Raw genomic sequence first — 26,993 nt, 5'->3', positions numbered from 1 at the left:
AGAGACATTTATCACTCTGACCTGTGAGCAGACTGACATTCTCCTCCAAGAGAAAAAATAAAGCAAATAGGTGCTTTCAAGTCAGCTCATAAGATGGAGGCTTACCAAGTTCTGGATATATTGCTGACTACAAGTGTGTAGACTGTGAGTGTATCTACTCTCTATGTTTTCTAGCATTTCAAGGCGGTGACTACGCAACACCGTCTCAAGGGCAAATAGGGGTGGGCAGAAAATGTTGGCCTTGCTAGTGTGCTCAAACCCATGAACGATTAACAGATAAACTTCAATCAATTCAGTAGACTGACTGAATTGGGCATCATGGTGGCACAGTGGTTATCACTATGACTTCACAGCATCAGGGTCCCAGGTTCGATTCCCGGCTTGGGTCACTGTCTGTGCGGAGTCTGCACGTTCTTCCTGTGTCTTGCATGGGTTTCCTCCGGTTTCCTCCCACAAGTCCCGAAAGATGTGCTGTTAGGTAATTTGGACATTCTGAATTCTCCCTCCGTGTACCCGAACAGGCGTTGGAATGTGGCAACTGGGGGCTTTTCACAGTAACTTCATTGTTAATGTAAGCCTATTTGTGACAGTAAAGATTATAAAATTATTTATGAAGTCAAATCCTAAATTAATCTCAGCTGTAAATTTAAAATGAACAAGAAGTAAATACTTACTGTGACATAATTGAATTTCCTTTTTAACCTCTTATTTATTTCATTAATGATCCCATTGACTAATTATTTGCATTTTCACTGTTTAAATGGTGATTTGATACCTGACTTCTCTGATAACTGGCAAGTAGGGGGTTAACTCATTCACAGAGCAGCTTGTCTAAGCCCTGATGGGTGGTTAGTAACGGAGATGTGAATTTGTTGAAACAACACAATTTGTTGAGTCAGATTCAGACATTGCCAACTCCTAGAAATAGACAGCCTTACTTTATTCTACACTTTCCTCAGCCTCTCAAACCCTCTGATCCTAACTGTCGTACACATGAACTGACCTCTCAATAAAAATATCAAACTCAAAGTTACAATAGACGGAGGGCAAATCGTCCCGAGGAATAGGCCAAGCTGTAAAATTATCGAAAACAATTTTCTGGAGACAAATAATTGCCTCAAGTGTGTGAAACTAAATGGCATACAGATGTTTATCTCCAATTCCCTCCCTTTCCTTCTTCACCGGGAGTTGTTTTGTCTCCCTTTGTGGGTGGCCTGCTCTTGTTGGGGTCTTGGTGGGCCTCATCCTTATGAGCTTTGTTAAAGAGTTTGTATGAAACGTTAATGGTTTGCCTGGTGCCCTTGAATAATATTATTGTCAGGGCATCGATCCCAGTGTTCTGGAAGGTGCTGGAGGACAAATGTTGTTAAGTAAACAAACATTGCGGTTGAGTTGTGCCCCGTACAGACATTGCACACAGCAAGGGAGATGAATGATTAGATAATCTGTTTTGGTGGTATTACTTGAGGGATTAATGCTAACTAGGACACAAGCGGAAACCCCATGTTTTACCTTGTAAAAGTGTCATTGGAGTTTCTACAGCCACCTGAGCAAGCCGCAGCATCATTGTAACAGCTGGTGTAAAAGGCTGCACAATGCTTTCCAAAGGAAATTGGATGGGAAATTGCCAGAAATAAAATTGGAGATATGGGACTGATTGGATTGCTTTACAAAGAGCCAGCATGCACTCCTTGGGCCATAAGACCATAAGATGTAGGAGGAGAAGTTGGCCATTTGGCCCATCATGTCTGCCCCACCATTCAATGAGATTATGACTGATCTGATATGATAGCCCTCAACTCCACTTTCCCACTTTATCCCCATAACCCTTGATTCCCTTACTGATTAAACATACTTAATGTCCCAGCCTCCACAGCTCTGTGGGGTAAAGAATTCCACAGATTCACCCACCCAGCTTACTCACTCTTCCAACTTCTTTCATCGGGCAGGAGATACAAAGGTTTGAGAAGTCTCATGAACAGACTCGAAAAAGCTTCTTCCCCGCACTTTCGAGACTCCTAAACGACCCTCTTATGGACTGACCTGATTAACACTTCACCCCTGTATGCTTCACCCGATGCCGGTATTTATGTAGTTACATTGTGTACCTTGGGTTGCCCTATTATGTATTTTCTGGGTTTTTTTCATGTATTTAATGATCTGCTGAGCTGCTTGCAGAATACTTTTCACTGTACCTCGGTACACGTGACAATAAACCAATTCACATCCACATCTGTTGCTCTCTTTGGTTGGCTCTTAATTTGGCTCTGTTTAATTACATTTGCTCAAGAGTCGCCAGGTATCTTTTGACATCGCCACAAGGTTCAGAACCGAATACTGATCAATGACTCAATACACTTTGCGTGGTCTATGGAGCTCTGCCTTTGTTCCGTTGTGGAAGTATGGAGTGCTCGTAGGGCTGCTTTTAAATCAGTGCACTGTTTCTCCAATTTCTCAACTTGCTGTTCTGTTTCTTGTCTTACCAAGACCGCACGTTGCGTGTCCTGGTAGGCCTTATCATATCGCGTCTGAAAACTGTTCAAATGCGCGAGACAAGACTGATGTGCCCACTTGGCATCATCCACCTCTCTGTCCCTTGCTGCTAACTGCTGTTTTAAATCTCGATTCTCCTTCTCTACCTCACTCACATCTACCTCACTGGTTCTGTCTCTCTCTTCTATCACTCTACGGAACGTCCGAATGACCTCCTCGGTGCCTCGCAATTGTGCCAAACAGGACACGATTGCCATTGGATTGCGAGCTTTCCCTAAGCTCTTCTTGTGGCTCTTTGACAGGTTCTCCCACCAAGTATGTCCTATACTCCCGGGTCCTGTTTCCTCATTATCGCAGAATCCACTCCAAAGATACTTGTGGGGGGGGGGGGGACTTATCAGGGGTAAGCCATGGGGTACGGGCCTCTGGCACGGAGTCTGTCCCTGTTGCTCAGAAGGGAAGGGGGGAGAGGAGCAGAGCATTAGTAATTGGGGACTCGATAGTCAGGGGCACAGATAGGAGATTTTGTGGGAGCGAGAGAGACTCATGTTTGGTATGTTGCCTCCCAGGTGCAAGGGTACGTGATGTCTCGGATCGTGTTTTCCGGGTCCTTAAGGGGGAGGGGGAGCAGCCCCAAGTCGTGGTCCACATTGGCACTAACGACATAGGTAGGAAAGGGGACAAGGATGTCAGGCAGGCTTTCAGGGAGCTAGGATGGAAGCTCAGAACTAGAACAAACAGAGTTCTTATTTCTGGGTTGTTGCCCGTGCCACGTGATAATGAGATGAGGAATAGGGAGAGAGAGCAATTAAACACGTGGCTACAGGGATGGTGCAGGCGGGAGGGATTCAGATTTCTGGATAACTGGGGCTCTTTCTGGGGAAGGTGGGACCTCTACAGACAGGATGGTCTACATCTGAACCTGAGGGGCACAAATATCCTGGGGGGGAGATTTGTTAGTGCTCTTTGGGGGGGTTTAAACTAATGCAGCAGGGGCATGGGAACCTGGATTGTAGTTTTAGGGTACGGGAGAATGAGAGTATAGAGGTCAGGAGCACAGATTTGACGTCGCAGGAGGGGGCCAGTGTTCAGGTAGGTGGTTTGAAGTGTGTCTACTTCAATGCCAGGAGTATACGAAATAAGGTAGGGGAACTGGCAGCATGGGTTGGTACCTGGGACTTCGATGTTGTGGCCATTTCGGAGACATGGATAGAGCAGGGACAGGAATGGATGTTGCAGGTTCCGGGGTTTAGGTGTTTTAGTAAGCTCAGAGAAGGAGGCAAAAGAGGGGGAGGTGTGGCGCTGCTAGTCAAGAGCAGTATTACGGTGGCGGAGAGGATGCTAGATGGGGACTCATCTTCCGAGGTAGTATGGGCGGAGGTTAGAAACAGGAAAGGAGAGGTCACCCTGTTGGGAGTTTTCTATAGGCCTCCAAATAGTTCTAGGGATGTAGAGGAAAGGATGGCGAGGATGATCCTGGATAAGAGAGAAAGTAACAGGGTAGTTATTATGGGAGACTTTAACTTTCCAAATATTGACTGGAAAAGATATAGTTCGAGTACATTAGATGGGTCGTTTTTTGTACAATGTGTGCAGGAGGGTTTCCTGACACAATATGTTGACAGGCCAACAAGAGGCGGGCCACGTTGGATTTGGTTTTGGGTAATGAACCAGGCCAGGTGTTGGATTTGGAGGTAGGAGAGCACTTTGGGGACAGTGACCACAATTCGGTGACGTTTACGTCAGTGATGGAAAGGGATAAGTATACACCGCAGGGCAAGAGTTATAGCTGGGGGAAGGGCAATTATGATGCCATTAGACGTGACTTGGGGGGATAGGTTGGAGAAGTAGGCTGCAAGTGTTGGGCACACTGGATAAGTGGAGCTTGTTCAAGGATCAGCTACTGCATGTTCTTGATAAGTATGTACCGGTCAGGCAGGGAGGAAGGCGTCGAGCGAGGGAACCGTGGTTTACCAAGGAAGTGGAATCTCTTGTTACGAGGAAGAAGGAGGCCTATGTGAAGATGAGGTGTGAAGTTTCAGTTGGGGCGATGGATAGTTACAAGGTAGCGAGGAAGGGTCTAAAGAGAGAGCTAAGACGAGTAAGGAGGGGACATGAGAAGTATTTGGCAGGTAGGATCAAGAAAAACCCAAAAGCTTTCTATAGGTATGTCAGGAATAAGCGAATGACTAGGGTAAGAGTAGGGCCAGTCAAGGACAGGGATGGGAAGTTGTGTGTGGAGTCTGAAGAGATAGGCGAGATACTAAATGAATATTTTTCGTCAGTATTCACTCAGGAAAAAGATAATGATGTGGAGGAGAATGCTGAGACCCAGGCTATTAGAATAGATGGCATTGAGGTACGTAGGGAAGAGGTGTTGGCAATGCTGGACAGGCTGAAAATAGATAAGTCCCCGGGGCCTGATGGGATTTATCCTAGGATTCTCTGGGAGGCCAGGGAAGAGATTGCTGGGCCTTTGGCTTTGATTTTTATGTCATCATTGGCTACAGGAATAGTGCCAGAGGACTGGAGGATAGCAAATGTGGTCCCTTTGTTCAAAAAGGGGAGTAGAGACAACCCCGGCAACTATAGACCGGTGAGCCTCACGTCTGTAGTGGGTAAAGTCTTGGAGGGGATTATAAGAGACAAGATTTATAATCATCTAGATAGGAATAATATGATCAGGGATAGTCAGCATGGCTTTGTGAAGGGTAGGTCATGCCTCACAAACCTTATCGAGTTCTTTGAGAAGGTGACTGAACAGGTAGACGAGGGTAGAGCAGTTGATGTGGTGTATATGGATCTCAGTAAAGCGTTTGATAAGGTTCCCCACGGTAGGCTATTGCAGAAAATATGGAGGCTGGGGATTGAGGGTGATTTAGAGATGTGGATCAGAAATTGGCTAGCTGAAAGAAGACAGGTGGTTGATGGGAAATGTTCAGAATGGCGTTCAGTTACATGTGGCGTACCACAAGGATCTGTTCTGGGGCCGTTGCTGTTTGTCATTTTTATCAATGACCTAGAGGAGGGTGCAGAAGGGTGGGTGAGTAAATTTGCAGACGACACTAAAGTCGGTGGTGTTGTCGACAGTGTGGAAGGATGTAGCAGGTTACAGAGGGACATAGATAAGCTGCAGAGCTGGGCTGAGAGGTGGCAAATGGAGTTTAATGTAGAGAAGTGTGAGGTGATTCACTTTGGAAGGAGTAACAGGAATGCGGAATATTTGGCTAATGGTAAAGTTCTTGGAAGTGTGGATGAGCAGAGGGATCTAGGTGTCCATGTACATAGATCCCTGAAAGTTGCCACCCAGGTTGATAGGGTTGTGAAGAAGGCCTATGGAGTGTTGGCCTTTATTGGTAGAGGGATTGAGTTCCGGAGTCATGAGGTCATGTTGCAGCTGTACAAAACTCTGGTACGGCCGCATTTGGAGTATTGCGTACAGTTCTGTTCACCGCATTATAGGAAGGACGTGGAGGCTTTGGAGCGGGTGCAGAGGAGATTTACCAGGATGTTGCCTGGTATGGAGGGAAAATCTTATGAGGAAAGGCTGATGGACTTGAGGTTGTTTTCGTTGGAGAGAAGAAGGTTAAGAGGAGACTTAATAGAGGCATACAAAATGATCAGGGGGTTAGATAGGGTGGACAGTGAGAGCCTTCTCCCGCGGATGGAAATGGCTGGCACGAGGGGACATAGCTTTAAACTGAGGGGTAATAGATATAGGACAGAGGTCAGAGGTAGGTTCTTTACGCAAAGAGTAGTGAGGCCGTGGAATGCCCTACCTGCAACAGTAGTGAACTCACCAACATTGAGGGCATTTAAAAGTTTATTGGATAAGCATATGGATGATAATGGCATAGTGTAGGTTAGATGGCTTTTGTTTTGGTGCAACATCGTGGGCCGAAGGGCCTGTACTGCACTGTATCGTTCTATGTTCTATGTTCTAAAGGGGCCATCCTTTCCCTTTGAGATATTTCTTGATCTCATCTTCCCAAACGGGACACTGTCCTACTCTACTGGTCGCTGCGACCTCGAATACTGATCAATGACTCGATACACCAGTTAGTAAGTTCAAAAACAATGCTCATTTATTTAAACACAGTCAAATCTACTCATGCATAAACTCTACAAACTAAACTACCACTATTACTAAAGCCTATACTTAGCTTCGGGTGCCCACTTAGTCAGAGGAACAATGGCCGTTGCTCGGGTCTGAGGCTGCTGTGTTGAGCTGTTTACAGGGTAGCAACTAGGAGCGTACATCTTGTACCGTGCGTTGACTTGGAACTTACTTGGTCTGATGCAGCTGCTAGGCTGGTCTCTCTCTTCGCAGAGAGCCAAAGCCAAAGGAGGAAGATTCTCCCTTGGGGAATACCTTTTATACTGAAAAGGGCTTCGCGCGCTTTTGGACGGGCCTTGAACTTGGCCTCAACTAATTGGGTCTTTCCCAATCATCCGTATCGATCTTCCTCCAATAGAGGGGTGATTCCCTGATTGCTGGGCATGTCCTAGTGACCGTTGGTCTGCTTTGTCTTAGTCTCTTCTGGCGCCGGGGTGTCTGCCTTAACATTGTGTATCTAAATGTTTCCCTTTTGTCCCCGGAGATGGCTCATTAGTATGTAGGTTGCTTGGCAGTTTCTGTCCTGTCTGAGAATAACAGACAGAGCTTGCACCTGCTTGTTTTTTTAGTATTGTCCAATTTTCCCTGCATTCTTTGCAAGTGTCCATTTTGTAATCTGGACGTGGCCATCCCAGATGGCTACACACGCTCAGAAAATACATTTTGGGCAGCACGGTGGCGCAGTGGGTTAGCCCTGTTGCCTCACGGCGCCGAGGTCCCAGGTTCGATCCCGGCTCTGGGTCACTGTCCGTGTGGAGTTTGCACATTCTCCCCGTGTTTGCGTGGGTTTCGCCCCACAACCCAAAAATGTGCAGGCTAGGTCGATTGGCCACGCTAAATTGCCCCTTAATTGGAAAAAATTAATTGGGTACTCTAAATTTATTAAAAAAAGAAAATAAACTTCTCCTCATCTCTGTCTTAAATGGGTGACCTCTTACTCTGAGATTATGTCCTCTGGTCCTAGACTCTCCCACAAGGGGAAACAGCCTCTCAGCATCTACCCTGTCACAGATGGCCTCCTTCTGTGCCGTAATGATTCAATCAATGATCAATAATCTCCCTGTACGCCAGTGAAGGCCCAGCCTAGATCTTATGATTAAATGAGGTTTGAACCCAGGCACCATCCACAGATTTGAAAATGCTATCATTCAGCTAAATTAATTTTAATAAGGGATGGAATTTACAGGTTACATACAACATAAAAGAATCCCAAAAACATGGGCGGGATTCTACGACCCCCCGCATGAATCCCACCCCCACCGGCTGCCGAATTCTCCGGCGCCGGGGATTTGGTTGGGGTGGGAATCGCGCTGCGCCGGCCTGCGGCCGCTAGCAGTGGATCCCCGGCGATTCTCCTGCCCGCGATGGGCCGAGTGGCCGCCCGTTTGTTTTCTGGTCCCGCCGGCGTAAATTAGAGTAGCTCCTTACCGGCGGGACCTGGCGGCGCGGGCGGCCACCGGATCCTCGGGGGGGATCTGGCCCGGGTGGTGCCCCCACGGTGGCCTGGCCCGCGATCAGGGCCCACCGATCCGCGGGCGGGCCTGTGCCGTGGGGGCACTCTATTCTTCCGCGTCGGCCGCTGTGGTCCTCCGCCATGGCCGACGCAAAGAACCCCCTGCTCATGCGCTGGGATGACGCCAGCACACGCTGGCGCTCCCGCGCATGCGCCAACTCGCGCCGGCCAGCGGAGACCCTTCGGCGCCGGTTGGCGTGGCGCCAAGCCCCTTCACCGCCGGCTGGCGCAACGCAAACCACTCCGCCGCCGGCCTAGCCCCTGAAGGTGCAGAGGATTCCGCACCTTTGGCCCGATGCCGGAGTGGTTCATGCCACTCCTTCCCGCAGGAGTTGCCCGCCCCGCCGATTCCCGCAGAATCCCGCCCCTTAGCTGGGAGGAAACAGATTGTACAAATTACTGCATGTTGAAATGGGCAATATTTGTTTCCATGAGTTATGTTGAACTAGCTCTAAGTGAGGATAAAAGGACCCTAAGAGTGCAGGCACCTATGCCCCTCTCCTGAAGTAGATCCATGTCAGGCCTACCTTCTACAAATGGCCTATTGATGTCAGGAAGGGAGTTCCAGGATTGTGATCCAGCGAGAATGAAGAAACGGCAATATAGTTCCAGGTCAGGGTGGCGGGGAACTTGCAGGTGGTGGTATTCCAATATGCCTGCTGCCCTTGCTCTTGTAGAGGATGGGGGGGGGGGGGGTCAGGGGTTTTGAAGGTGCTGTTGAAGGAACCTTGGCGAATTACTTCAGTGCATCTTGCAGATGTCACACTCTGCTGCCAATGTGCGCTGGTGGTGGAGGCAATGAATATGAAGGTGGTGGATCGGGTTTTAATCAAGCGGGCCAACTTGTCCCAAATGTTGTTGAGCTTCTTGGGTGATGTTGAAGCTGAGCTCCTGCACGCACATGGTACATGGTATATGTGTCAGGTAGAAAATACAACTGAGAACTAGGCTGAGTACAGAAGGTTCCGAGGGGAGGTAAAAAAGCAGATAAGAGAAGTAAAGTGGGGGCAGGAAAAGAGACAGGCAGCTAACATAAAATAGAATCGCAAAGTCTTCTTTTGGCATTTAAATAAAGGAGTATAGGTCTGAGTAGGGACCATAAAAAGGAATTGACACATGGAGACTCTGGGCATGGCTGAGATATTAAATAAATAATTTGCATCAGTCTTTACCAAGGAAGAAGTTGGCACCCAGGCCATGGCGAAGGTTGGGGGAACTCGGGCACCAGAAGGATTTAAAATTGATAAAGGAGATGGTGTTGGATAGTCCGTCTGTGCTTAAAGTTGACAAGGCTCCTGTACTGGATGAGATGCATCCAAGGATACTGAGGGAAGTGAAAGTGGAAATTGCAGAGGCATTGGCCATAATTCTTCAGTCTTTTAGATTCTGGGATGGTGCCAGAGGTCTGAAGAATTGAAAATATTAAGCCCTTGTTCAGAAAGAATAAGGACAATCCCAGCAATTACAGAGCAGTCAGTTTAACTTCAGTGGTGGGGAAACATCTAGAAATAATCACATGGACAAATGCGGGTTAATTAAGGAGGTCCAGCATGGATTTCTTAAGGAAATTAGTGGTTAACTAACTTGCAGGAGTTTTTCGAAGAGGTGACAGGGAGTGTTGATGAGGGCAATGCTGTTGATGTGGTGTACTTGGACTTCCAAAAGGTATTTGATAAAGTGCCGCACAACAGCCTTCTGAGAAAAGTTACAGCTCACGGAATAAAAGGGACTGTAGCAACCTCGATAAATTGTGAGGAAGGCAGTGTGGAACTTCAAAAGGGCGGAGACAAGTTAGTGGAATGGGCGGATGGGTGGCAGATGAAGTTCAATGTGGAGAAGTGTGCAGGGATACATTTTGAACGGAAGAACATGGAGAGACAATATAAAATAAAGTGTACAACTCTAAATGGGGCGCAGGAGCCAAGGGACCTGATTGTATCGGTGCATAAGTCATTAAAAGTGGCAGGACGTGTAGAGAGAGCTCTTAATAAAGCATCCAGTATTCTAGACTTTATTCATAGGGGCACACAGTTCAAGAGCAAGGAGGTTATGCTGAACTTGAACAAGGCATTAGTTAGACCTCAGCTGGATGTCTACAGTTCTGGACTGCACATTTTAGGGAGGATGTGACTGCATTGGAGAGAGTGCAGAAGAGATTGGCAAGAATGGGTCCAGGGATGAGAAACTTCAGTCATGAGGACAGATTGGAGAGTCTGGGACTGTTCTCCTTGGAGGGAAGAAGGCGAAGAGGAGATTTGTTAGAGATGTTCAAAATCATGAGGGGTTTGGACAGAGTAGACGGGGAGGAACTGTTCCAGCTCGTAAAAGGATCGAGAAATAGAGGCAGATTTAAAATAGTTGGCAACAGAAATAAATCTGATGTGAGGAAAAACATTTTCACACAGCGAATGGTTTGGGTCTGGATTGCACCAGCTGAATGTGCTGGAGGCAGGTTCAGTCGAGGCATTCAAGACAGAATTAGATGATTATTTGAACAGAAACATTGGGCAATGTTACGGGGTGAAGGCAGGAGGATGGCACCCGGTGAAATGCTCATTCGGAGACTTAGTGCAGACGCGATGGGCCGAATGGCCTTTCTCTGCTCAGTATAAGTTCTGTCATTCTGTAACAGGAAGCTATTTGAGGTCCTCATCTGACTCGTACAAATATACATTCTTCCCAGAAGCTGTTCGATTGTGCTGGCATAGTGGAAAAACCACCAACACCTTGCATTTAACAGTAGGCAGTGTGGCAACCAACATTATGGGCGCAATCTAACGGCCACGTCACGCCGGGCGAGAGAACGAGCTCGCTGGTTAGATAGTGCGAGAGGCCAAAATTGGGAACCAAGCTGGGAACTGATCAGTTTCCGATCTAACCAGCCGCTCCCGTTGGCGAGTTGCGGATCCTGTCGAGGAACCAATAATCACCAATTAAGGCCAATTCTCATCCCAATAACGGGAAGGGCCCCCTGTTGAATGCATTCCCATGATCTAACCGCCTCCCCAGCGAGCGGTCATGTGGGCACCATTTCGTACACCTATTTAAAAACGTGAAGCTAGCGCCATGGCTGCAGTGGGGATCCGAGGAGGCGAGTAACCATCTTCGAAATCTCCCGGGAGGGGATGAGCTCGGTCAGGGGGTGGGCTGTTATTGTTGGGAGGGGGGTCGCCCCTGGGCTACGCTCGCGGGTCGGGGATGCCACCCCTCAGATTGTGTATACCCATAACGGGGGCAGCACCAGCTGCTGGCTGTCCGTCCTGCCAAAAAAAACAGGACAGAACCCCATCCACAGTAATATGGTGAAGATCACTTTAACTCCCACTGACTGCAGCAGCTGCTGGCCGCACAGCTGAAGGCTATTGCTAATGGGGAATTTGCAATACTAGTAACGTGAGCATCTCACAACTCCCAAGTGGATCCCCGTGGGTACACGTGCCATGTCACAGGCGGTTGTCACTGCCTAGCATCCCAATCAGGCTGTAAGGCCTGGACACTTTGCCTGAACTTCAGAGGCATCAACACCACAGATGCAGCAACACCACAGATGCAGCAGTCACTTTGCGCACACCAGGTGGTCTGGGGGTGCCCTTTATCAACAGGAAGAGGTTCCACTCCCTGAATGTCTAACTCATTGAGGCACGATCAATTTGGCTGGAGACGAAGGTGAATTCAAACTGAGGCTTTATTAGTATCTGAAGTGTGGCCTCCTACAGCAGCTGACGAAATGGCTGCGAGCTGAAGGCCACGCATATTTATAACCCGGCTCCTGGGCGGAGCTAGCATGCAGGGGCCCAGGTGAACCTGTAGTGCAGGTTGTACCGTACAACCCTTAATATAGGAACACTCATGTGCGACCACCACATGACGTTCATGCATATGTGTGCACACTTCTCAGGGAGTGTGCACGACAGCTACATCCTGGGACACTCCGAGATACCTGGCATCTTCGAGAGATACACAGGATGACCAGTTGGTTCTTTGGAGATAAGGAGTATCCGCTTAGTACCTGGCTGATGACACCAGTACGAAGGCCTGTGATCGATGTGGAGACCCGATATAATAAGGCTCATGCGGCCACCCATGCTGTCATTGAGCGGTGCATCAGGCTGCTGAAACTGCGGTTTCGATGCCTCGACCACTCTGGTGACGCCCTGTGGTACACCCCCCCCCCCCCCCCCCCCCCCCCCCGGAGAGTCGGCCTCTTGGTGGTGGTCCGCTGTGCCCTCCACAACCTGGCACAGCAACAGGGCGATGTGCTGGAGGGGGAGGAGGAGGAACATGCGGCCACCTCTGAGGAGGAGCCGGACCAGGAAGGGCTGGAGGACATGTCTGGGGAGAACCCGCGACAGGCGGCGGCCAGGATCCGGCCTGCCCAGAGGACCAGAGAGGCCCTCTTCATTACCTGTTTCACATAGGACATGGCTTCATCTGGAAGGGGGTCAGGTCCCGTAGCAGGGAGCCCGGGGGCTGGGGCCAGGGGAGGGTGGAGGGGGGGTGCAGATCGGTGACACGGTCCTCAGTGACCGGGGTCACATAAGAACATAAGAACATAAGAATTAGGAACAGGAGTAGGCCATCTGGCCCCTCGAGCCTGCTCCGCCATTTAATGAGATCATGGCTGATCTTTGTGGACTCCGCTCCACTCTCCGGCCCGTACACCATATCCCCAAATCCCTTTATTCTTTAGAAAGGCATCTATCTTTTTCTTAAAAACGTTTAAAGAAGGAGCCTCAACTGCTTCACTGGGCAAGGAATTCCAGAGATTCACAACCCTTTGGGTGAAGAAGTTCCTCCTACACTCCGTCCTAAATCTACCTCCCTTATTTTGAGGCTATGCCCCCTAGTTCTGCTTTCCCCGACCAGTGGAAACAACCTGCCAGCATCTATCCTATCTATTCCCTTCATAATTTTATATGTCTCAATAAGATCCCCCCCGCATCCTTCTAAACTCCAATGAGTACAGTCCCAGGTCACGTTCAGGAGCACCTCAGCGATGCCCACCTGAGATTGGGACATGCACTCCAGCATCTTGGCAATTCCCACCTGGGACTGGAACATGCTCCGCAGCACCTGGAAAGGTCCACCTACGACATGGACACATTCCCCAGCTACTCGGACATGCTGTTGAGGCGCTCAGCTATGGCTGTCACTGACTGAGCCACGCCTTCGATTCCACCACTCATGGTGCCGACGTCGTGCACCAGGCTTTCCACTGCAGTTGCCACCCCAGCAGTGTTGGCCTCAGTGCCACGCATTGCCGGGCCATCTCCTGCACACGCAGCCTTTGCCATGGACCCACTGGGTTGTCGCTGACATCCCCCTCTAAATCTCATGGCCGCACCCTCTCGCCTGCATGAGCTCTGGGATAGCCAAGTCCAGAGGCTCGACATCGGACTGGGACCCAGCAGGGATCCAGCAGACCTCCGACTGCTGTCCCCCCCGGACGTTCCTGCCTCCACATGATGTGCATCTGCAACTGTGCGGTTCCAACCAGGATGTGCCCCAGAAGCCTGTCCACTACTTTTGCCCACCGAGGTGTGAGTGGGGTGAGCGAAGGGTGGATGGATGAGTCAATCTGGGCCAATGGTTTTTACATCTCACTAATCATCTTGTGATCTGGGACGTAGAGTATGACTTCCTCATAGAATCATAGAATTTACAGTGCAGTAGGAGGCCATTCGGCCCATTGAGTCTGCACCGGCTCTTGGAAAGAGCACCCTACCCAAGCCCACACCTCCACCCTATCCCCATAACCCAGTAACCCCACCCAACACTAAGGGCAATTTTGGACACTAATGACAATTTAGCACGGCCAATCCACCTAACCTGCACATCTTTGGACTGTGGGAGGAAACCGGAGCACCTGGAGGAAACCCACGCACACACGGGCAGACTCCGCACAGACAGTGACCCAAGCCGGGAATCGAACCTGGGACCCTGGAGCTGTGAAGCAATTGTGTTAACCACCGTGCTACCGTGCTGCCCACTGTTTCTCCGGTTTCTCTTTTGTCTTCATTCCCTTCCTAATCTGTTTCGGCAGACAAACTATCTGGAGCTGTTATCAGTTTTGCTTCCTCTTGCACCTACAAGGCATGGATTATTATTGTGACTCACTCACAATCTTCAATGTTTGTTATCGTGAAATTTCCCCTTGAATTCGCTTTTTGTTTCCAGTTTCCAGGCGCTGCTGTGTTGGGCCCAGGCAGACACGCAACTGGCACGTTGATAAACCCATGCTTTCTGCAATGAAGAGGGTCTGGATAAGCTTGAGTTGTTTTCCTTGGAGCAGAGAAGGCCGAGAGGGGACCTGATTGAGGTGTATACGATTATGAGGGGCATGGACAGGGTGGATGAAAAGTAGGTGTTCCCCTTAGTTGAAAGGTCAATCACAAGGGGGCAGAATTTTAAGGTGAAAGGCAGGAGGTTTAGAGGGGATTTGATGAAAACAATTCACCCAGAGGGTGGTGGCAATCTGGAAAGCACGGCCTGGCGAGTGGCGAGTGGCGGGGGGAGGGTTAGATGAGGCAGGAAACCTCGCAATCTTTAACAAGAACTTGGATGAGCACCTGAAATGTCAGAACATTCAAGGCTCTGGACATTGACGCATACGGCATGCTTTCCTTCATCAGACGGGGTATTGAGTACAAGAGTCGGCAGGTCATGTTACAGTTGTATAAGACTTTGGTTCAGCCACATTTGGAATACTGCGTACAGTTCTGGTCGCCACATTACCAAAAGGATGTGGATGCTTTGGAGAAGGTGCAGAGGAGGTTCACCAGGATGTTGCCTGGTATGGAGGGCGCTAGCTATGAAGAGAGGTTGAGTAGATTAGGATTATTTTCATTAGAAAGACGGAGGTTGAGGGGGGGACCTCATTGAGGTCTACAAAATCATTATAGACAGGGTGGATAGCAAGAAGCTTTTTCCCAGAGTGGGGGACTCAATTACTAGGGGTCACGAGTTCAAGGTGAGAGGGGAAAAGTTTAAGGGAGATATGCGTGGAAAGTTCTTTACGCAGAGGGTGGTGGGTGCCTGGAACGCATTGCCGGCGGAGGTGGTAGAGGCGGGCACGATAGCGTCATCTAGACAGATACATGAATTGGCAGGGAGCAGAGGGATACAGATCCTTAGAAAATAGGTGACAGTTTTAGATAGAGGATCTGGATCGGCGCAGGCTTGGAGGGCTGAAGGGCCTGTTCCTGTGCTGTAATTTTTTCTTTGTTCTTTGTTCTTTGGGCCAAGTGCTGGGAAGTGGGATTAGTGTGGATTTAGAGCATTTTTGTTATCTGTGCAAGCTTGATTGGCCGAAAGGCCTCTTCTGTACTGGATGATTCTAGTGATTCACTGCCTCTGGATCTTTGGAAGCCTATGAATGGAAAGCTGGCTCACAATGTTTAAAGCCACATTCCATTTAACCTTTCCGACAAAAACAGCAGTATTTACTTAAACAGGTACATCCTGCACAGCCACCTTTACTGATGTGGCTGAACCTGTAAAACAAGCAGTCGGACTTTGCACCTCAGAACCAATGCCCCAGCCCCAATTTTCAGAATTGAGAATGGACACGAAGGGGACCCTGGGCCTACTCCTTCATTCGGCTGAGCTCTAAAGTTAGGATGAGGTTCCAGCATTTGGAAAATTCAGTAGTGGATCATCCAATCATTCCTGGATTCCAACCCCCAAGGAATTGTAAGCAGGTTGGCCCTTGAATCTGGAGGAGCACTACAACTTTATTGTTAAGGGAATTAAATACAAATGTAGGGAGGTTATGCTTCAGTTGGAGAGGGAACGAGAGAGAACACATCTGGACTACTGAGTACCGTACTGGTCATCTTATTTTTGGAAGGATGTAAATGCATTGGAAGCACTTCAGAGAAGGTTTCCCAGACTAACACCTGGAATGCTTGGGTTGTCTTATGAGTGAAGGTTTGTATCCGTTGGAATTTAGAAGAGTAAGGTGAATTGATTGAGGCATATAAGATCCTGAAGGATCTTGACAGAGTGAATATTTACTCTTGGAGGAGAATCTAAGGCTAGGGGTTACTGTTTAAAAATAAGTGGTCACCCATTTAAAACAGAGAAGTAGTGACATTTCTTCTCTCAGAAGGTTGTGATTCTTTAGAACTCTGTTCCTGTAAAGCTGGTGGGAGCAGAGGCCGGAATTCTCCGTCTGTTGGGATTCGCTTTTCCCGCCAGCAGCGCACTCCCGCCGTGGGTTTCCCGGTGGAGTGGGGTGGCTTCAATGGGATATCCCATTGACAAGCGGCGGGGGTGGCGAATCCCGCCACCAGCGAGCGGCACGCTGCCGAAAAACACGCAGCTGGATGCGGCAGCATTGGAAAGGGTGCAAGGGAGATTTACCAAGATGCTGCCTGGTTTGCAGGATAGGTCTTATGAGGACAGATTGAGGGAGCTAGGACTTTTCTCTTTGGAGCGGAGGAGGATGAGAGGCGACTTAATAGAGGTTTACAAGATAATGAGGGGGATAGATAGAGTGGACGTTCAGAGACTATTTCCTCGGGTGGATGTAGCTGTTACAAGGGGCATAACTATAAAATTCAGGGTGGGAGATATAGGAAGGATGTCCGAGGTAGGTTCTTTACTAAGAGTGGTTCGGGTGTGGAATGGACTGCCTGCTGTGATAGTGGAGTCGGACACTTTAGGAACCTTCAAGCGGTTATTGGATAGGCACATGGAGCACACCAGAATGACAGGGAGTGAGATAGCTTGATCTTGGTTTCGGACAATGCTCGGCACAACATCGAGGGCCGAAGTGCCCGTTCTGTGCTGTACTGTTCTATGTTCTATGAGGGACCGGAGAATCCAGCCCAGAGTCTGTCAATATTGTGAAGGCAGAGGTGGATAGATTCTTGGTAACAAAGGGGTGATAGGCTATCGGGGAAAGGCAGGATGTAGGTTTGATGTTACTAATAGATCAGCCATGAGCTTATCATACGGCAGAGCTGACCCCAGGGTCTGAATGATTTACTCTGCTCCGTGATCATCTGTATGCTCATATGTACAGAGGATGTTTAAAGCAAAATTACTTTGTACCAATAATATTGTTGCAATGTTAATGCAGCCTTAGATATGCAAATGCTTTAACCATTAGAAATTGGCAGATATTCAGACATTTGGCTCACCAAGAAGCTTTCTGAGCGTTCTCTTCAGAATCCTTCTTATTCTGGGGTCAGTCACCCTCTCTAATACATCTGGTTTCTTCTTAAGATAAAGGATGTTGTTCTATGTGCACAAAGGAAAATCAGGCATCGAAGATTGTGTTTATCTCCTTACACAAGGTCTTTGCTAGGAATTAGCCACAACACCTCCGGTATAATTTTGAATATAGTCCTGTCCGCTGATTGAGTATTTTCTTTTGGAGATGTTTTTTATTGAGTTTTCAGATTTTATTTCCAGCAAATTATAAATTATACACTTTCAGAAAAAGACCACGCAAAATCCAACCCATAGATTTACAACGAGCATCTTCATAACAACTATGGCCATGACGACCCCCCCCCCCCAATATGGCCAAGACACATATTATTTACATGCATTTATTTACAATTTGGTTTGGGCCTTAGCTTGTCATCAGACTGGTCCCTTACAGCTTTGTCCCTCCTGCTCATACCTTGCGATCCTTTTTGTTTGCCTTCACCTCTCCCCCCCCCCCCCCCCCCACGCTGTCACCCCCTCTCCCTTCCCCTCTCCCTTCCCCTCTCTCCCCCTTCCTTAGTTGGTTGCTGGCTACGACCACGTGTCCAAACAAGTTGGTGAACAGCCTCCATGTCCTATGGAACCCCTCTTCCGATCTGCGGATGACAAATTTTATTTTCTCCAGCCGGAGGATTTCCGCCAGATCAGACGGCCAGTCTGCATCCATGGGTGGTGCTGCCGATCGCCAGCCGAGCATGATTCTCCGGCTGGTGAGCAAGGAGGCAAAGGCTAGGACGTCGGCCCCCTCCACATGAAGAGCTCTGGCTGATCTATTACCCCGAAGACTGTCCCCTTTGGACATTGCTCCACCATCACTCCCACAACCTTGGGCATTGCCTCGAAGAGGGACGTCCAGTAGTTGGCAAGTCTGCACAAGCCGAGAACATGTGGGTGTGGTTGGTCGAGCCTCCCTGGCATCGTTCGCGTTTGTCCTACACCTCTGGGAGAACCTGCTCATTCGGGTTCTGGTTAGGTGGGCTCTGGGCACCATCTTTAGCTGCGTTAGGCTCAGCCATGCCCATGTGGAAGTGAAGTCCGCCCTGTGCAGTGCTTCGATCCAGATCCGCCCCCTATCTCTATGTCTAGTTCCTCCTCTCATATTTTCCTGGTCTTGTTCACGGGGGAGCGTACCTCCTCCAGCAGTCACCCATACATGTCCCCACGCTTCCCCTCCCCTAGAACGCTCGCATTCAGCAGTCTTTCTACTAGTGAGTGTCCTAGTATCTAGGGTACATCGTTGTTTCTTTGCGGAGGAAATTTTTGACTTCACTGTATCTCAGGTCGTTCCCTCTTGGTAGCTGGAACCTCTCCATGAGTTCCCCCCGGGGCCCCACTTTATCGTCCGTGTACTGTCCTTAACCGTCATCGTCCCCTCGTCCGATCCCCACCTTTTGTCGGTGGGGTCCATTATTGTGGGAGTGAACCTATGGTTGTTACAGATGAGGGCCGTGGTGGACATCTGACTGAGTATTTTACAGAAACCTGGTATTTTAAATCCTAACGCTCCAACCTTTCACAGCTTGCTGAAAAACATACTGTCCTTACCTGATCGAGCCTACATCCGACTCCTGAACCACGCACTTCTCATTTTGAGGTGATCTATTAAGCTACACAGGTGTCACTGCATCTACGTACCTTTAATGCGTAGGCCCCTTTAAGACAGGGTTTGGAACCCTGGGGGACTCCGCCCCCAGGGAACTGTATAAAAGGTTACGTTCAGTGAGCAGTGTGCAGTGAGCACACTTCTCGGCAGCTGTCTGGTTCTCTGGTAATTAAAGCCTTTGAATTATCAACCTTTTCTCCTGAGTCGTAATTGAGAGTATCTCACCCTTGCCATTTGGCGGCTTTACCTGCCCCGTAGGTCGAGATTTCCCTCCTAAGCCCCTCTGCCTCTCTCCCACTCTTCAACATGTTCCCTATAATCTGACTCTTTGTCCCAAACTTCCAGTCGCCCTCGTTATTATCTCCCACTGTGGCCTGATGTCAAATCTTTGTCTGAAAATCAATCCTGCAAAATGACTTCAGACGGTTCACTGCACTGTATAATTTGTTATCGAGATGCCAACATCCTAAATTTTTTTTACAGTTTGATCTTTCAGCATGTTGAGTATTGTATGTTCTGAAGCCAAATTCTCCGCTTCGCGACGCTGGAAGCAGGAATTGCGATCACGCGGAGAACCGCGCGAAATGGAAAATGATCTGTTTTGCACCTGGCACTGATTCCAATACCACGCCCCGATCCGTCACTGTGACGATATCGAGGTTTGCGCCCCGCGCCAGTGGATCCATGCAAAACTGGCTGCCCAGGCCGGGGGCAGTAGAGGGAACAACTTGGTGCCAGATCCGTGGACTCGGGGTATCCCCCTCGGAATCGGGATGGACTGGCTCAGACCGTGTTGCTGCAGTTTGTGTTTTAAAACCTTTGGTGCTACTTAAAAACTTCTGGCTGCTGAGCACTGCGTGTGTCCTCTGAATGCTCACTCTGGTCATCTGGGAGCCCACCCAGCCTGCCCCTCTGGTCACCCTCATACCCCAGCTGTATCATTAAGGGCCACGCTCAATTAGTGGCCCACCAGGTGTTGGTACTCCACAGACGTGCTGTCCCATTGCAGAGGAAGCAGGGGATCAACAGAGCTCACCCCAACCAGAGGCCACCTGCACTGTGGCATTTGGAACCCTCCCTGGTTCTGGGCTTCACCTTGTCCCCATCCCTCAGGATCACCAGCCGTCTCCTCCTGGTGAGGCTGGCAGCACTGATTGCCTCTGCCACCACCTCCCAGGCGTTATTCAGGTGGGCAGACTTGAGTCTGCGGCCCACTCTGGGGAAGAGGGTGTTCTTCCGCTCCTCATTGACATGGAGCTTTGGGTCCACTTCAGACTACCGAACCCGGGGGGGGGGGGGGGGGGGGCTTCTGTGAGCCACCTTGGTGGCTGCAGTGAGTGTGGTAAGTGGAGCGTTTAAAAGCAGCTCCAACTGCCAGGCTCTTTGACGCTAACTCCGGCCTCAGCAGTTACAATGCCCACTGGGTAGGGAATTGCTCTCGATTCGTACTGGCACAGTGCCGGCCCATTTGCATGTCCTGACTCGCTTACTCAATAGCTCCCCCAATGGACATGTGAATCATACGCTATTCAGTCCCGGTGGCAACACATAGCGTGCGATCTACCCGAATGGGAACAGAGTCCCGTAGCACGATTGGTCAGGTGTTTCCTAGGGCTCAGAGTGCTGAGAACCAGCACACTATCAAACAGTCATTGGGGTAGATTGGAGGCCTAAGCTGGGAATGCCTGGCCAAGGTCGCACTTACTCCCATTGTCTGCACTGAGGAGCTCCGTTCGCCACAACTCCTCTGTGCAAGGGAGAGATTGGGACGCCATTTGTAAATGGTGCCCGATCTCTCGACACCCTGACGCAACCCTCAACCCCCCTCCCCAAGCCCCAACTCACCTCGCCTCCCCACCCCAGCCTGCACCTCCCCGCACCAGGCACCCCAGCCTGATCCCCGTCGTGCAAAATGCCAGCGTGGCACCTTGGCATTGCCACACCGGCACCCTAGCAGTGCCCCTGCCCAGTGCCAGGCTGGCACCCAGATGGCAGTGCCAGGGTGCCATGCTGGCCAGAGGGCAAGCTCATGGAGGCCTCCAATCCCCTGTGAGATCCCCACGAGTGCCATTCTGTCTGGTCCCCGATTGTGGAGACCAGCACCGGACGGCACTCGCCCAAGGTCCCCAGGACAATGGTCCTTGCGCCCTGGTTACCTCAGGGAGCTGCATATTAGTGTGAGACTTGTTGTCTCACGATAATATGCAGATTCTCCAGAAAGCGATCCTGCAAAATGGGCAGGATTCGCATCGCGACTTCTCCCAAGATCGCGTTTGATCTCACGAGGCGTGGTGAATCTGGTAGGTCCCAGAAGAGGGACCTCCTGGCATCTACTGGCTGCTGCTTTGAGGGTGCAACACAGATCTCGTCCATATTCTCCTAAACGGAGAATTCCAGCAAATTGATGCATGATCAATTGCACAAAGACTTGAGTTGGGTACAACTGAGGCTTTATTGCTCTAAGATGTGTGGCCTCCCACAGCAGCTGGCGAAATGGCTGCAGAATGGAGGACACACATATTTATACTCTGCCTACTGAGCGTACCTGCGACTACTGGCAAACCTGTAGTACAGGTCCTACCATACATCACCTAATAGCGGTGCAACAGTGGTTTACCACACAAATTATCTACTAATCACCTTAAAACTATGCCCCTTGGTAATTAACCCCTCAGCTAGGGGATACTAGTTATTCCTGTCTACTCTATCTAGCCCCCTCATAATTTTGTACACATGAATTAAGTCACTCCTTAGCCTCCTTTGTTCTAAGGACAACCCTTGCCTATCCCATCTCTCTTCATAGCTGCAATTTTCATTCTTATAAATTTCCTCTGCAATCTTTCCAGGGCAATTATGTCTTTCCTGTGACGTGGTGACCAAAACTGTACACAAAACTCCAGCTGTGGCCTAACGAGCTTTTTATACAGTTCCAGCATTACATCCCTGCTTTTGTATTCAATACCCCGCCCAATAAAGGAAAACATTCCAGAGGCTTTCTTGACCACCTTGTCCACCTGTCCGGTCACTTTCAAGTACCTGTGAACAAGCACTCCAAGGTCACTCCCTTCCAGGTCGGAGAATCCCCGGGGGGAGGCGCAAATCCCGCCCCGCCGCCGGCTGTCGGATTCTCCGGCATCGTTTTTTGGGCGACGGCGGGATTCCAGCCACGCCTGTCAGGGGCTGTTGACAGCGCCCCCCCTCCCGGCGATTCGCCAGGCCCCGATGGGCCGAGCGGCCGTCCATTTTCGGCCAGTCCCGCCGGCGTGAATTACTCACCTCACGCACGGTGGGACCTGGCTGGTGAGTATGCACGGGTGGTCCTCAGGGGAGCATGGGGCGATCCGACTCTGAGGGGGGCCCCCTAAGGTGGCCTGGCCCGCGATCGGGGCCCACCGATCTGCGGGCAGGCTTGTTCCGTGGGGGCACTTCTTTCTTCCGCGCCGGGCCCCAGTAGGGCTCCGTCATATTGCCCGGGAACCGGCGCGGAGAAGTGTAACCCCCGCGCATGCGTGAAAATACGGCGGCTGGTCTGCGCCTGCGCAAGATCACGCCGGCCGTTCCGCACATGCGCGAACTCGCGCTGTCCCTTCGGCACCGGTTGGAGCGGCGCCAACCCCTCCGACGTCCACCTAGCCCCTGGAAATGTGGAGAATTCCACACTTTTGGGGGCTGTTGACGCCGGAGTGGTTGGCGCCAGTTTTCCCGCCGGCGTGGGGATTTAGTCCCCAGAAGGGAGAATCCCGCCAAATATCTTCCTGTGTATTGACTATTCCCTTACTTTGTTTGCTCTCCCCAAATGCATTACCTCACATTTCTTTGGATTAAATTCCATTTGCCACTTCTCTGCCCACTCACCCAAACCATTGACATCATTCTGGAGTTGACAGCTATTCGCCTCACTGTAAACTCCATGGCGAGAAATTTCAGTCCACATTCATTTCAACCCAGAACATCGTGCTTTGTGTGATTCACTTGTACCTTCCCCCTTATTTCCTGTGCTTTTACTGTACTGAGATGCTTTGCTAGCGGCAAGAAGTACAGAATCTGCTTTGTTTCCTCATAAACTCACTAAAAACATGTTTGTCTTCCAGACATTGGACTAGAAGATCTCGATCTGCTACATCTGGTTTCTGAAGAGTCTTCACATGTGTCCATGGTTGAAGGATTAGGTGGTGGAACGGCATTTCATTTTCACACAGGTTTTGCCCCCACACCACGCTCAACCAGAATCTTCTTTCCAGAACCATTTTACAAAGACTTTGTTGTCCTCGCCACGCTGAAACAAACCAATCTGAATGGCGGGGTTATCTTTGCTGTCGTGGATTCTACTGAGAAGGTTGTTAGCCTCGGGGTTAAGCTGTCCCCAGTGGAGGAAGGTGTCCAGCATTTGGAGCTTTACTACACCCCACCTCACTCAGAAGTTTCCAGAAAAGCGATTTCCTTCAAAGTGCCAGCCAGGACAAAAAGATGGACAAGTTTTGGACTCCGTGTCGAAGGCAACACAGTAACCCTGCATCAGCAATGTCAGAGACCCCAGCGACTTAAATTCAAAAGGTCATGGGAGCCTCTGGAGTTTGAACCAAATTCTAAATTACTCATCGTTAATGCTGGAAAAGCAGATAGCGACAAGTACATTGTGAGTATTCCTGATGCACAGACATCTTTAAGATCCAGTTTCAGCTTTCAAGTGTAGGGTGACAGGAGAGGTGGAGTGGTAATGTCATTGGATTAGTAATCCAGAGACCCTGGCTAATGTTCTGGGGGCATGTTTTCAAATCCCACCATGTAACACCTAATGGTGATCCTGAAACAATCATTGATTGTCTTAAACGCCCATCTGATTCAGTAATATTCTGTAGGGTCGGAAATCTGCTGTCTTTATGTGATCTGGCCCATAAGTGACTCCAGATCTATGTGGTTGACGGTTAACTGCCCTCTGAAATGGTCCAGCAGGTCACTCAGTTGAAGGACAATTGGGGATGGCCATTGACGTCCACATCCCATAAAGAATAAAATAGGGGGATCATCTATGCAGCAGTATATTTTTTAATGAAATCTAACTTATTTGAAAGTCTTATTATTTGTTAGACAGTGCAGATCAAAATATTGTCTAGTGGGTAAATTAGATCAAGAATCATAATCTCTCAATCAAGATTCTCGTACAATCAATCCGCACCCTGATTGCGCGTTGGTCAGATTGTTCTGTTTCTGTAGTCAATTATTCCTGGAACAGGTGTACCACATCAAGCATAGCCACACTCACTCTCTCAAACTAAGGGGCAAGTTAGCATATCATAGAATTTACAGTGCAGGAGACCATTCGGCCCATTGGGTCTGCACCGACTCTTGGAAAGAGCACCCTACCCAAGGCCAAGACCCAATATCCAATTCACCTAGACTGCTCACCTTTGGACGGGGACTTGGGTAGAACATGCAAACTCCACACAGACCGACCGCAGGCCTGGGAATCGAACCCAGGTCCTTGGTGCTGTGAGGCAAGGTTCTAGAGGACTTTAAATCCACTGTCCTCAAATCCTGTTACCTCAGTTCAGAAATGTCTCTCATTTAAGACAGAGATGAGGAGGAATTTCTTCTCTCAGAGGGTGGTGAATCTGTGGAATTATTTACGGCAGAGAGCTGTAGAGGCTGGGTCATTAAGAATGTTCAAGGCTTAGATGGAAATTTTTTAATCAGGAAGGGAATCATATCACATCAGATCGCATTGAATGGTGGAGCAGACCCAATGGGCCGAATGGCCTACTTGTGCTCCTACGTCTTATGGTTTTATGGTCTTATGATCTTATAAAGACACAGCATGAATAGAGAGAAACTCTTTCCATTGGGGGAATGGCTGAGAGCCAGCGGACATTGATTTAAGCTAATTGTCAAAAGATCCAATGGTAACATGAGGAAAAACATTTTTACACAGCGAGTGGTAAGGATCAGGGGCGGGATTCTCCCCTACCCGGCGGGGCGGGGGCTCCCTGCAGGATGGAGTGGCGGGAACCACTCCGGCGTTGGGCCACTCCAAAGGTGCGGATTTCTCCGCACCTTTAGGGGCCTTGAGGGGCTAGGGCCACGCCGGAGTGGTTTCCACTCCACCGGCTGGCATGGAAGACCTTTGACGCCACGCCAGCCAGGGCCAAAAGGACTCTGCCGGCCGGCGCGAGCCCACGCATGCGCGGGAGCGTCAGCGGCTGCTGACGTCATCCCCGCGCATGCGCAGGGGGGTGTCTCTTCCGCGTTGGCCATGGTGAAGGCTGAGGCGGAGGGAAAAGAGTGCCCCCACGGCACAGGGCCCGCCCGCTGATCGGTGGGCCCCGATCGCGGGCCAGGCCACCGTGGGGGCACCCCCCGGGGCCAGATCGCCCCGCGCTCCCCCCAGGACCCTGGAGCCCGCCCGCCCGCGCTGCCAGGTCCCGCCAGTAAGAGAGGTAATTAGATTCCCGCCAGCGGGACAGGCATTCCAGCAGCGGGACTTAGGCCCATCGCGGGCCGGAGAATCGCCGGGGGGGGCCCGCCGACCGGCACGGCGCGATTCCCGCCCCCGCCGAATATCCGGTGCCGGAGAATTCGGCAACCGGCGGAGGCGGGATTCACGCCAGCCCCGGCGATTCTCCGACCCGGCGGGGAGTCGGAGAATCCCGCCCCTGGAGTGCACTGCCTGAGGAGGGTGTTGGAGGCACATTAAATCATGGTTTTCAACAGGCAATTAAATAGCCACTAGAAGGAAAAAATATTGTCGGGCTATGGGGAAAGAGTGGGAGCGTTGGACTTGCTATATTATCCTTGGAGAGAGCCGATACACTCTCAACTGGCTAAATATCATCCTCCTGTGATGAAACCATCCTAGGATTCTATAAAGATGTAATTTTTTAGGGTTGTCTGGGAATAGTTTTAAATCAAAGGTCCTTTAGGAAATTGCTTAAAGGGACCCGCACACCCGATTGCCAAATTGTCCCAAAACCATGGAGCTAATTTTAACTTGCCTGTATATTATTTCGCACCCAATTCTTCTTCCACTGACTTCAAGGAAGATCAGAGAAGTTTGCAAAAGGCGATCATTTGACTTAACTAATTTTACAGCATCAGCCAAAGTTCAAAATGATCCTGGTGAGTATATTGTGACACTCCTATTAGACAGTGTGCACTTTATTTCATGATTTTAGCTGCTCCTAACGTTTCATTGCTTACTTAGTGTGAAACTAACCAGGTCTGAGACTGTCACTTCAAACACTTGTGGACTCTTTGCAAAATGATGTGGAGATGCCGGCGTTGGACTGGGGTGAGCACAGTAAGAAGTCTTACAACACCAGGTTAAAGTCCAACAGGTTTGTTTCAAACACTAGTTTTTGGAGCACTGCTCCTTCCTCAGGTGAATGAAGAGGTATGTTCCTCTATATATATGTTTCTAGAACATACCTCTTCATTCACCCAAGGAAGGAGCAGTGCTCCGAAAGCTAGTGTTTGAAACAAACCTGTTGGACTTTAACCTGGTGTTGTAAGACTTCTTACTCTTTGCAAAATGTGTATTATAACTGGTCCCATTTAGAGTCATAGGGCACCATCTAGCCGAATGGGAGCAGAGTCCCAGAGTGCAATTAGCCGGGTATTTCCCAGTGCTCGGAACGCCGAGAAACACCATGCTATTGAACGGCCATTTGGGCTGATCGGGGTCCTCAGCGGGGAATGCAACCGGGGCCACACTTAGTCCCTTTTTCTGCACTGAGGAGTTCCGCGGCATCCCAATCACTCGACCCCCCCCCTCCCAGCGCGACCCCCGAACCCCCCCTCCCTCCAGCCCCAACTCACTGATAATGGGCTCCTTGGCCTCTACCCCTGCGATCTTCCAAACCCAAGCAGGGCAGCCACAGGCTTAATCCCGATTGCACAGAAAATGACTTGGCGGCACCAGCCTAGCACCCAGGCAATGCCCCTGCCAGTGCTGCTGGGCAGCACCAGGTTGGCAATGTCAGGGTGCCTGGCTGGCTTTGCCAGGGTGCCACCCTGCCCAAAGGACAAGCACCAGGGGGACTCTCCTGGGAGGC

The 26,993-nt window shown here is 50.0% G+C and overlaps 1 protein-coding gene across 5 annotated transcripts in view; it reads left to right on the top strand.

The window, feature by feature from the left end:
- The window catches only part of LOC140398563 (uncharacterized), a 132,751-nt gene that overhangs the window by 14,704 nt on the left and 91,054 nt on the right, over nt 1–26,993 (top strand). For all 5 annotated transcript variants that reach the window (XM_072487359.1, XM_072487361.1, XM_072487360.1 and 2 more), the window contains exon 2: nt 23,037–23,581. In XM_072487359.1, coding sequence (XP_072343460.1) covers nt 23,037–23,581 — 545 coding nt within the window. The remainder of the gene's footprint in view (nt 1–23,036; nt 23,582–26,993) is intronic.

This window comes from Scyliorhinus torazame, chromosome 21 (genome assembly GCF_047496885.1).
Source record: "Scyliorhinus torazame isolate Kashiwa2021f chromosome 21, sScyTor2.1, whole genome shotgun sequence".
Lineage (NCBI taxonomy): Eukaryota > Metazoa > Chordata > Chondrichthyes > Carcharhiniformes > Scyliorhinidae > Scyliorhinus > Scyliorhinus torazame.
The sequence above is the reverse complement of the archived record's forward strand: the minus strand, read 5'-3'. Positions and strand labels throughout refer to the sequence as shown.